At 39.1% G+C, this 12,825-nt stretch overlaps 1 protein-coding gene across 1 annotated transcript in view; it reads left to right on the top strand.

The window, feature by feature from the left end:
• The window catches only part of LOC137296944 (ras-related protein Rap1-like), a 45,229-nt gene extending 34,229 nt beyond the window's left edge, over window positions 1–11,000 (top strand). Inside the window, exons 3-8 of the mRNA XM_067828858.1 lie at window positions 5,611–5,679; window positions 6,294–6,350; window positions 6,877–7,017; window positions 7,352–7,492; window positions 7,693–7,790; window positions 8,704–11,000. Coding sequence (XP_067684959.1) covers window positions 5,611–5,679; window positions 6,294–6,350; window positions 6,877–7,017; window positions 7,352–7,492; window positions 7,693–7,782 — 498 coding nt within the window. The 3' untranslated portion in view covers window positions 7,783–7,790; window positions 8,704–11,000. The remainder of the gene's footprint in view (window positions 1–5,610; window positions 5,680–6,293; window positions 6,351–6,876; window positions 7,018–7,351; window positions 7,493–7,692; window positions 7,791–8,703) is intronic.
• The last annotated feature ends 1,825 nt before the right edge of the window (window positions 11,001–12,825 follow it).

Below are 12,825 nucleotides of genomic sequence, written 5' to 3'. Positions count from 1 at the left end.
TTAAGCAAAATGGATTCTTGAACACACTGCATGCAGGAATTACCACTCATTTCCTTAAGTTTTATGTCATTGTCATCAACACGTAATGTTATAGAAATGCGATTTCTCCACTTTTAAACAGATGACGTGAATGTGATAAAAAAAGAGTTATTTAGACGGAGATTTATGTATTCATATATATTGTTTCCAGTCTAAGTAAACTTAGCCTCAGTACTTTTCCTTACGCTCCATTACTGAGTCTAACAAAACCTTATGGGAGGTCGCGTCAGGTAACCTTTGGGACTGACCAATCAGAACACAGCTTTCCAAATCGCGAAAGTGGACATTCGCACACACCTTTTGAACTTTTTATCTCGAAAAGGTTCGTACCCGAACGATTCCGAATGTTATTTAGCGTATGATCGCTTCTGGGTGATTCACACGGCGCACATTACAACCATGACAACAGAGTTAACTGTCTCCGAAAACAGTGTTTTGGCAATATTCAAGGGATCTCGTCTTGCAGAAATATTAGCCAATGGTCACCATGTCAACAGAAACCCCAAAGCGTATATATCGCAGGTCAAATATCTGTATTTTCTGCGGATTGTTGTTTGTGGAGAGAGCTGTGCCCCTAAGTAGTAGCCGTTGTCTGATTGGTTAAATCTATATAACCGTCTCGCTATTGATTGGACGGTCATAGGTCGCTCAAAGGTTGCCTGATGCGACCTTCTGCTAGGTTTTGTTAAACTCAGTGGTGGAGTTTAAGGAATAACATTGAGACTGAGTTTACTTAGACTGACATTGTTTCAAAGCTGTATTATTAGTCAACTACAGCAATAAAATCAGTCGAGCCATCCCTGTTACACACGGAAGATGCCACTTCCCTGAGCAGATTTTGCTCACCTACATGTCAACTGAATTTTTGTCACAACTGAATAAACATGATTCTGTCTTTTACCAGCTTAACAACACCAAACAAAATAGTTAGCATTTAATTGTGCGTTTTTAAGTTTACCACGGACGATAAAAGCATCGTAAGCAGGAAACTGCACAGTGGCTGGCAGTGTCCACAAGACAGCCGTGTCAACTGTCTGCAAATATGCTGTCTCCAAACCCAATAAATGGGTATCCAGTCTCCTACCTGTATATTCAGGGCTAATCAACTGCAGTCATAAACTATGCCTGACTGCATCCTCTTCATTCCGGCTTAATCATTGCTGGAAAACAGTGTCGTGTGTGATATTGCATAATCTGTGTGAAATTTATTTGTGTTTCATTCTGTCAGGGGACAAATACAATTCGCCGTAATGAAGAATTTTGAACATGCACCTGTGTCCGAGAATATATAACTATTTCCATAGTTATACTAAATACATATAAAACAGTCAGTGAAAGGTTACGTAATTATGACAAATAATGCAAAACTCCCTGGTATACACATATTTCTTCATTCTGCAGATGATGGCTGAAAAGGCTGTCCAAACCAACATGCTGGACTGTAGCTGGGTCTGGTTGTCTTCTCCTGTCCATGCTGTCGTCCAGGAAGGAAAACCCTTCCTATTTCACGCATATACATAAAATATATATTTCTGTGTTGGCTTTGAATGTATTGTTTTTATCTATGAATACTGTTTAAATCATCTACCAAAGTAAAAGATAGAAAAGCCGATGATAGTGTTGACAACGACGCACAGCACTTTCAAGTACTCTTCGAAGATAATCAGTACAAGAATAACTCCTTCATACCAAAACAGAACACTTTGAAAAGCATTATAACATTAAGCAATAAAAATCTGTTTATAAGTCGTCGATCAGTAATGCTATGGACAATATTTTGAGTTTGTAATCATCTGGAACAATTTTATTCCTTTCTTCCTCATAAATATGTCATATCATTATCACGTGAGAGATCGTTATCACGTGATCAGTTCAATCGGAATGAAGTAAGAAAACGCTATTTTGCCCACCTCCATGCGACTTGAATATTTGTCACCACAAAATAAACATTTCTATGGCCTTTCACAGATTATCAAACACAAACAGGAAACGGAATACATATAATTAGCATTTAATTATGTGTTTTCAAGCTATCATAAAATATACCTCGAACGACAAAGGCACCGTAAACAGGAAATTGCACAATCGCCCCCCGTGTCCACCAGATAGCCGTGTAAACTGTCTGCAAACTCATTAGATGTACACACCCTGAAGTAACGTGCTGTACTGCATCACACCTGTTGCCTGTCTCCACCTGTATATTCAGTGATACCCAACTACAGTCATTAACTATGCCTGGCCGCGTTCGGCCCAGTCTTCACTCCAGTGTCACGTGTGTGATACATTAAATTGCGTAATCCAAATGAAAGTTAATTGTGTTGCATTCGGCCAAAAAGATGAACCAAGACAAGCACAATTCGCCGCACTGATGTATTTGAAATATGTACCTGTGTTTCATAACCATAGCTGTACTACATACTGTGATACATCTAAAACATTCAGTGAAAGCTTCATACATTTTCGTTTTTATAACAAATAATGCAATGTTCTCAGGAATGTGCGTGTTCCCTCATTTTGCTGACTCCTGGCGGAAACGGGCATTTGGCCGTTCCCAGTCCAACGCAGCATGCAGGATTATACACGGGGCTGGTTGTCTTCCACTGGCCATGCTGTCTTCCAGGAACGAAAACCTTTTTCTGTTTCAAGCATATACATAGAATATGTGTAAACAAGAAAGTCCCAGTTTTTACCTGAAGTAGATCTGGTAGTGTGTGTTGTTAGTTTTGTTGTAGAAAAGGTATGTATGCAAATACGTATGTATTCGATCTAACTGAAGTTGCCTGTATGTGTACAGGGTAAGTGAAACAACACATTCTTACCTGAATATACTGTGCACACTGAAGGGGATGGAGGAATGATGTCTTCCAGGATGAGGGATGTTACGCAAATCGCCGACATGATGCACAATTCTTCAGAAAACGATGATTTGTAGACTTAACATGATCTTACCGAATGCGTAATGTATCCGCCAGGTCATATGGAGTTTGATCGAAAGAGGGGGCGAAAGATATTACAACCTGCAGGGGGCGTTATGTTTCCTTATTTAAATTTGTATTTTCGTACTTTTTTCATTTCGAAATTATGTCACAAAGTGTGATTTCTTTTTTTAAATGCCTTTATCAAATCATGTCAATTTCCGAAAGCATAAATAAGGTTCAAGTTACTTATATGCATTTTCATGATCAACAAGTCATCATTCGCAAGCTGGACCGTACAGAGGAACACCATCCTCAACTTGCAATAACACGAGATCAGTGAGCCGCTTGAGCGGCTCACAAGAAACCTTATAAAAGTTACCGTCTAATTAGTTTGTTTTCTTCCCAACTTCTGTCATTTTATACAATGCACATCTATTTACGGTGGTCTTAAAAGAAATATCATTTCTCTTTCAAGAGGTTCAGAAACGCTAATGCGGGCATAAACTGATATGTACTCTGGAAGATACGATATCCACATGTCAACACCATGAGCTGTAATGAAATATCGAAGCAGGTATTTTAGTATAACACTAATTTTGATCAGTACGAGATGTCAGCTTTGGCTGGCACCGCGAGTCCCTTTTTTCAGTGTGCTGTGTGGAGTTACACAATGGACGTACGTCACTTCCGAAAAATATGCAAATGATTTAATAGTTTTCGCAGGATTACTTTTGACGAAATTGGCAAAGTTTTGATTCATGCAAGATGCGGTAGGGGTCGTATTAGTTTCAAAATATTCTGTAACTTTCTGCAAGATGAATACGTTGACATTTCCACCAGTAATACATTCAAATGAAATAAATCACCTTTTCATGAGCGATGAGTTGATTTTTGTGTAATTGGCATGTGTAAACAGCCGACCTTGGGCGTGGTATTCTGCTTTCCCGATGTTTTCACGTGCCGAAAAAATCGAAAATACAGAGGCCAAGTTTGCATCAACCTAGGATGATTGTAAATATTTTGTCGGACAAACAACTTGTATTCTGCAGGTTGTAATCTGTTCAGTGCAAATGACGAAAGCGTGGCATCCGAGATCCCGAAACCTGTTCATTCACGACTGTCAAGTACCCCACCACCCTTGGGGATTTTACGGGACGCTTTAATTACCCTGCATCGTGTTCGCACCCAATCGAGTTGGTTCCACGGTGATTGAATTAATTAGGGGGAAGCGCTTCAGTTAGTACCGCGGAGCGCACCGTCTCGCGGACAAGAGACGATAGCCCGTCTCGCGTACACGTTACGTCTCGGACTGTTAATTGTGGGCATTTAGATTGGATGTTAACATTGTTTGGCAAGTGCTCATCTATTTTACCGCTGCATTAGCAATGATTAACATGGTGAGCCCTCATGGAAATGTCAGTGATTTTCTGATGATTGATAAGAAAAATGATTGGTTTATTCCACATGTCCTGCACTTATGGCAGTGATTGATTGTGCCAAAAGTTCAGGCAATGATCGATTGTGCCAAAAGCTCATTCATTAAATTTATAGTTTTTACCTCAGCTAACAAACATGGGGTCCCCTTTACTTATTAAAGGGTCCTTGCAGGCCCTGAGCAGTGTTCTCAAATAGCATCTGACCCTCTGACAAATCTGGCAGATTCGCCAGTGGTCAGATAGAAATCACCAACCCGCCAGTCCCAGTGTCTGACTGAATACTTCACAATGTCTTTGTGTGAAGTTGTTATTTGTGGCATGTGACACTTGTTTGCTGATTAGAAATCCAATGTATGTTATCACATAATGTTAATAATTTCAATGCCAATTATAAAAAATGTGAAATCTGAAATGTTTAACTATACTCTGTGGGTCCTGTGAATATTCAGTGGGTCAGACAGAGATGTGAAACTTACAGGACCCAATGTCTTGTTACTTTGAAACACCATCGTGAACACTGCCTGAGGGTCATGTGAAGTAACAATGTGGAGAACTGTATGTTTTGATCATTTGTTATGAACCTGGAATGAATCATGATATGATCAGGTGGATGAAATGATCCATGTAACTACTCTGAAGGAAACAAACAATCACACAGCAAAGTCATAGATGTGTTGTGGCTACTAGTAATAAGATTGTGCACCTCTGCATGCATTCTCTACATTTGTGCATGCTTATGCACATTTGCTTGTTGCAAAGTGTATCTGAATTCTCATAGTAACCAATGAAACTAATACACTATTTTTCTGCAACACATTAGATGCAAGAATGTCCAGAAAATTTATTAAATTATTAAGTGACAAGAATTAATGACTGATCAGTTGACTGCCAGATATGGTATCAGCAACTTTTTAAGCGCCTGAATCTAATGTTGTTTTTTTTAGTACACTCAGTAAATAGTACCAAAATGTTCTGAAATTGATGCCATGAAATAATTATGGTCTGAAGGATGACAATGCAAGCTCTGAAGATAAGTCAAAAGTGATGACATGTTGGCTATTTCCCAACACATCCCATGTGGTTAAAGTCTTGAAGTCCTGTAGGTTCTCTGCTTCTGGATATTTTCAAATGCATTGTAGATAGTGTGATAACTCCTGGAGGTAGAACTTGCAGATTTGTTTGGTTGTCAGAGACTTACTTTACACTTTTGTTTTCAGACTGTGCAGTTTGTCCAGGGTATTTTCGTGGAGAAGTATGACCCAACAATAGAAGACAGTTACAGAAAGGTGAGCAGACGTCCTCTAGATACATCTGGACCGCGTTTTTCAAAGCGATCATACTGCTCCGACAGTCGTAATCCCATTGACATAGACTTACAACTGTCATAGTGCTATGCTTGCCTTGAGGAACGGGGCCCAGGGCTGGAGCAGGATTGCTGTTGAAGTCTTACCAAAGCCATGACCCAGAATTTTGGTGACACGATACATCAATGCCTGTTCTGTTTCTGAGTTAGAACGTGAATCCTTTTGGATTTAGTTTGTAACGTTGAAGATGTTTATTTGTCATTTTCAGCTTCTTTATGGTTTGACTGTTTATTAAGATAGAATCTCCTGTTCTGAAATGTTAAAATGTATATGTCTGCCTAGTCTTGATACTACAGCTTTCACTCACTCACTCATACATATTAGACTAGTTGAGGGTATTGATCTCGATGGAGTTAGATAATGTCTGTGTAATGACATTTTTACTATCCTGCTTTATATAGGTCATTTGCTGAACAAAACAAGTAATACATATGCTGTAATATCTCTGTGCAATCAACACTGAGTCATGCAAACTTTGAGCATGATGAGCCAATGTGAACAGATTGTGTATTCCAACTGGATGGTATGTGTTTCAGCAAGTGGAGGTGGATGGCCAACAGTGCATGCTGGAGATCCTGGACACAGCTGGCACAGTGAGTAGCAGTGTTAGCCATTGACTGATGTCTCTTGTGGCAACCAGTTGATAACAGTTCAAAATCACATCTTGCCCTATATGCTGTGTTAAATTCTAGCCCTACTTTAGCTAGAAACATCTAGCCCTATTAGAGGCTAGACATATGTGCTCCTATTATTGGTCAGGCACATCAAGCCCTACATTATTCAGACAAATCTAGATAGTAGTGAGACACATCTATAAGTAGTAGTCATTAAGTCTAGTTTGGATATGATAATTCATTTTTTGTTTGTTTGTTTGTTTGGGGGGCTGTGGGGTAGCCGAGTGGTTAAAGCGTTCGCTTATCACACCGAAGACCCGGGTTCGATTCCCAAGATGGGTACAGTTTGTGAAGCCCATTTTCTGGTGTCCCCTGCCGTGATATATGCTGGAGTATTGCTGAAAGCGGTGTAAAACTAAACTCACTCACTCATTTTGTTTTGTGTTCATAATGAGAGGGGAAGATGGCTGTGACTGTTGTCATTGTTGTGTTTCTCTCTTACCAGGAACAATTCACAGCAATGAGAGACCTGTACATGAAGAACGGCCAGGGCTTCCTCCTTGTCTACTCTATAACCGCTCAGTCCACCTTTAACGACCTTGAGGAGTTGCGAGAACAGATTCTACGTGTAAAAGACACAGAACATGTAAGTAGTTGATGTCAAGTTCTACAGACACTCGTGAGTGATGTTGGAGTAGTTGGTGGGGTGGTTTTGTAGCACCATTTTGGGAATTCAGTGTGCTAGATAAGTCAGAGTGTATGGAACATTTGGATTTACTTTAGTGCAGGCTCAAGATATTCTGGCTTTTGTTTTTGAGGATGGTATGTAACATGATGATGATGATGATGATGATGATGTGCTGGTTCTCATTGATTCTGGCTTGTTGCTACTAAAGATGCATGTAACTATCATGATGTGCCTCCGCCAGTTAACCTGCGAAGATCATATGTAACATGATGATGTGGATGATGATTTGCAGGTTCCTATGATCCTGGTGGGCAACAAGTGTGATCTGGAGGATGAGCGTGTGGTTGGTAAGGACCAGGGCATCAATCTGGCCAGACACAACAACTGTTCCTACCTCGAGACTTCAGCTAAAGCCAAGATCAATGTCAATGAGGTGCGTCATTATTAGTATCTTAGTAAACGTTTGAAAGACTGACACAGTACATGGTTTGAATTTTACCTTGAAGTCATGAGGTCGCTAGATTCAAATACTTCATCAGTGCCTTCATCCAGGAAGTCAGAAAAGAAAAAGCTCTGAACCAAAATCCACAAGTACCTTCTCATTGGTATTTATCAGAAATACTTCTGTTCCAGATTTTCTGTGATTTAGTTCGAATGATCAACAAGAAGAACCCAGAACACTCTACCAAGAAGAAGAAGAAATCTGGATGCACTCTACTCTAAGTTTTGTGGTGCGTACATGCCATGGTCTGTTGTCTTTTATCTGAGGGTACTCTTATATGTATGAATGAATATTTCTACTGCTGACTTTTCATTGTATTTAAGACCAAATATGTGAAACAATGTTTAATACATTTAGTATTTGTATCATATTGGATTCATGTCAGCTGGAGTATCCAATGTAAACTGTGTCCTGATGTCTCAGTGGCCAACCACTTTGAAACGGCAGCCACTTATAGATGATTAAGCTACTTGAATGAGGTGTGGTGGGGTTAATCATTGGCTTGTCACGTCGAAGGCCAGGATTCTATTCCACTCATAGGTACAATGTGTGAAGCCCTTTCCTGATGTTCCCCACCATGATATTGCTGGAATGTTACTATAAGCGGTGTGAAACCGTACTTGTTTACTCGCTGTTTGAAATAATCTTGAAGATAATGTAAACACTCAAAATCCTTTAATGCACAGTGAGGACCCATGAAGGTCCTGGGGTAGAATGGGCCTTCAGCAACCCATGCTTGCCATGAAAGGCAACTATTCTTGTCATAAAAGGCGCCTAATGGGACCGGGTGGTCAGACTCGCTGACTTGGTTGCCACGTCATGGGTTTCCATTTGTGGAAATTGATGCTCTTGTTGTTTAGCACTGGATTTTCTGGTCCAGACACGAATAGTCACAGACTGCCATCGTATAGCTGGAACCGTATAGCCGAGTGGGGCGTAAAACAACTCACTCACTAATGCACAGTTGGCATTGGAGTAACCTAGTGGTTAATGTGTGTGTTTGTCACACCAAAGGCCCAGGTTTGATCCACCTCATTCAAACAATAAGTGAAGTACATATCTGGTGAATATTGCAGGAATATTGTTAAAAGCATCATAAAATCATACACACTCACCATAATCCATACGAAATTATGTTGCAGGGTCCATTGTTTGAGATAGGACTACTGTAAGAAACAGAGTGTAAGAGATGAAGGATTGGACAGCCAGGGAAACTAGCAGTGGGAATATCGAAGAACAGAGTGACCACTCAACCACAGGGCATTCAAGAACAAGAGATATTTTCACCACTAGTCTTTGCTACTTTTTTTGGACAACTTTTCCCAATGACCTAGGATCTGATAATTTAAGGGAAACTGAACGCTGTCCTTCACAGGTTTTGGATCAGTCCGTACTGATCCAGTTGATTGGCAAACTGACAAAGCATCATTGCACAGTGAAAGGATGTGTTTTAAGCCAGGTGATAGTGCTTTTTGTTGCTTTCATCATCTACTTGTTGGTTTATGGAACTTTTACTATATGCTTAAGCATGTATTGTTAAAGGTTGATGTAATAATGTCTTGATCAAACATCAAGTATTCCACAAAACTTTCAGTTTGTTTCCACTGCACCAACCTGCCTCTGTATATAATTCTTTTCAAACTATGGGCCATTCATTAATGTCAGTTATTTGTAGAACACAAGATATGTGATAACCTCTTGTTTCTCATAGTGTAGCTTCAACATTTCATAAGCCCGCTTCTCCTAATTCTGTATTTATTCCTTGTACAGTGTGGATGTTTACACAGTATTTTTTACAGAAACACCTCGATTTAATTCTTTAGTCTCCGTTCCAAGTCTCTCATCTTGTATTGCCATGAGATCAATTGAAAATGTGGAATGAAGATGATAAAAGTTGATTAGGACTTCAGCAGCCAGCTGAAAGCATGTAATTCAATAAAACATTAACACCTCTAACATTATTTTAATTTTCTATGTTGTAAATTGAGTATTCTTGTGAGGTGAAGCTGGCATCCCCAAGCCCCAGTCCATATACAGTGTCGACCCACCCAGCCCTGCCTTGGCCTGCCCTGCCCTTTTTTGTATATATTGAGTGTTTCTTATCAAGCACTGTTAGCTAGTGGATTTAACAAGAGTCTTTTGCACAAAGACTGCTACATTTGTGGAGGTTCTTGCCGTGAGTTTACATGAGTACTGCAGTACTTGGTCCAGTTACAAGAATACTGCACAAGTTTGTACAAGTGAAAGCACCTGCCAAAATATGGTAAGGGGTGGAGGTATTGTGGCACTTTCAGGTGAAAACATTTCAAAACATAGTTCACTTGAAAGAGAAACCCATGATGCAAGTACAGGCACTGTGACATGGGTCAGGTGCAAGCACTAAGCTGATTCAGTTGCTGTGTGTTAAGTTAGTGTGATTATATGTAAGTTTGCTAGTACGCTAGGGCCTGTTTGAAATTTGACATTGGTTAAAGGCCACAGTCAAGCTGCTTCCAAGAATTGGGAATCTTTTCAACATGGTGCTGGTTGAAGCTTAAATGGTTTACTTGTCTGATTGAAAGTCCATGTAAAATTTCAAAGCCAAATCAGGCTGCAAATTTCTTTCTTACAAATCAATACTGAAATAGGAAGGTAGCTTACATCATAGAAAAGGGTGACACGTCACATTTAGAGTTACCTGCCCTTGAACCACCAGTGGACATGACATTTCAACTCAAGTGGAACATTTTATTGACTAGTTAGTATCAGTGGCTCTGAAATATTTGTCTTTATATGATATCAACTAACCATATGATATAAAAACAAATTTCATTCCTATGCTTAGGTTCATTCATCAAAGTGATTATGAATCTTGGAGATATTCCAGATATTGAGCATTTTTCAAGTGAGATAAAGATATATTTGTGCAAGAACTTATCTTTGAAGAAAAGGAGAAAATGGAAGCACAAGTCCCCCGGTGGTGGTCTATAAGGGGAAAGAACTCTTTATACATCTAATCAGGTTTTAGTGTAATCACACTCTTTACTTTTTTGTACAGTGCTAAAGTTTTCATGGTAAACTAGTTGGCCAAATGCCCAAGTTTCAAATACAATTTTACTTGTTTCCAGCGAGCATTGTTTTCAGTCAAAATACCACGTTTGATTGTATTTTACTGCATGTACTCAGACAATTATGTTACCTTAGCATGATGGGTAAAGTCCCTTACAATGTATAATTTTCCTTTTGATGTATAGTAAATGGGTTGCTTAGAGTCAAAGAGCCTGAATTTTGTTGGAGACACTGGAACGGAATGGTGCACCCTGCCTATCCCCAACAACTCGTGGTCCTATGTTTAGTGTAGAGCATGCCCCTCAGAGCTTGTGCTTTACATTTTATCATTGACTTTATCACTCATTTAGGACCATTATTTTTCTTAATAAAAAAACATTAATTGCTCTTTTAGTTTGACTTTGTGTTGTGTTTGTTGATGCAGTGTGGTTTGTGCACAGTTGGATGGACAACAGTAGTTTGAATGCAAGCATCATTGCATGGATGTTGTTTGTTTGATACATGCAGCTATTCCAATGGAAATCAGGAAAATTGCTTATGGTTTAGGATCTATCACTTTGAACAAATGTTTTGCAGAAATATGAATAGTAAATTGTGTTTTCATCGAGGAAAGAAAGATAAGCATACATTTAGACCGTAACTTTGGCCACCGGACCAAAGCCTGAGTCAAGTAAATTCCTGTTTGGACTCGTAAGTTATACTAATAGTAGTTACGAAATAACTGAATTTACATGCCATTTTACTTAGATAACTTTGGGTCACTTGTCAAAAATAGTTTGCACAGATTGCACTAATTAAATTTTCTGAAAAGGAGTTGCATTTAGTTGTGAGGAAGTAGGTTGAGATGATGTAAAAATAAAGATTCATTACTATAATAGAAACTTCCTGATGTAGTTGCCTGGTAGGTGGCTGAATGAGTCGATACCACAACCATCTTTTATAATGTAAAGGCAGCTAGTTTCATCCATGAATCATACTAACTGCCAAATGATACCTCTTCAGATTTCTCAGTATTACAAGCATTTGAATACTTAAACTGAACTTGCCTGTTGGAAGATATCTGGCTTTAAACATTTTATATAAGATACAAATTCCAGTGATAGTCGGTGAAACATCTTACATGTGTTCACACTCGCACAATGCAATAAAGTATTGACGTGAAGAAGTAGAAGCAATTATGATGTTATGCCTGCTTTCTTGAAACATTAAGATGCACATTGCAGTTTTGATGATATCTCAAGGCTAATTTTATGTAAGGTGTGATCATGTTGTTTAATGCCACATTCAGCATTATTCCAACTGGGAGCAAAGATTTGAGTCTGGACCAGGATATTGACATATTCAGTCAACCCTGTCAGTGTATGCATGTGGTGTCCTGATTAATTGAAATAATGAAAGATTGGTGGCAGTGACCAAATGAGGCAGTTGATCATATTTTCTCATAATTGAACTCAAATGATTTTGGAACTTCTGTTTTAGTGTTTGAAACATTTGATGATGGAAAATATCTCTCAAGTTGCCAGGGACTGAAAAAATGTTTCTTAGAAAATTCACTTCACAAACTGAAAAGCCTGGCTGGATATTTCTTGAAGGCTCCAGGAAGTGTATGTTCATGAGATATTTGTTAATGAAGTAGCAAGTTGCATCATGTCTTCTGCAATAACAACCTGGGTAGGAAAAATGACACTTACCAATACTTTTCGATCATTTATGTTGGTAATGAAGCAATCATCAGTTGTGAGGTTTCAACTCATTACCATAACAGTGTATGCTGGTTAGCTGTGAGAGGTGTTGGGTAGCCTAGTGGCTAAAGCGTTCAGTGATGATGCTGAAGACCTGGGTTTGATCACCAACATGGGTGCAAGGTGTGAGCACCATTTGTGGTGTCATCCACTTTGATATTGCTTGAATTGTGCTATCAGCTTTGAACAAGGTCACATTACTTGATTGGTGTCCCTTGCCTTGATTCTGCTGGAATATTGCAAAAAGTGGCATAAAACACGCTCAGTCAGTCAGTCGTCGGCACTAGGTTCATTCAAATCACATTGAACAAGGACCTTGAGTTACAAGTGCAATTCATTTGTTCAAAAGGACTCTTGACTGTACACTTAACATACGAACACTGGAGAAATTTGAATTATTATTTTTCTCATTAATGGAAGACAACATTAAAAAACTTTATTTTTCTGTCCAGCCCAGTTTTGAGGAAACATCTT

This window comes from Haliotis asinina, chromosome 9 (genome assembly GCF_037392515.1).
Source record: "Haliotis asinina isolate JCU_RB_2024 chromosome 9, JCU_Hal_asi_v2, whole genome shotgun sequence".
In the NCBI taxonomy this organism is placed as follows: Eukaryota; Metazoa; Mollusca; class Gastropoda; order Lepetellida; family Haliotidae; genus Haliotis; species Haliotis asinina.
The sequence above is the reverse complement of the archived record's forward strand: the minus strand, read 5'-3'. Positions and strand labels throughout refer to the sequence as shown.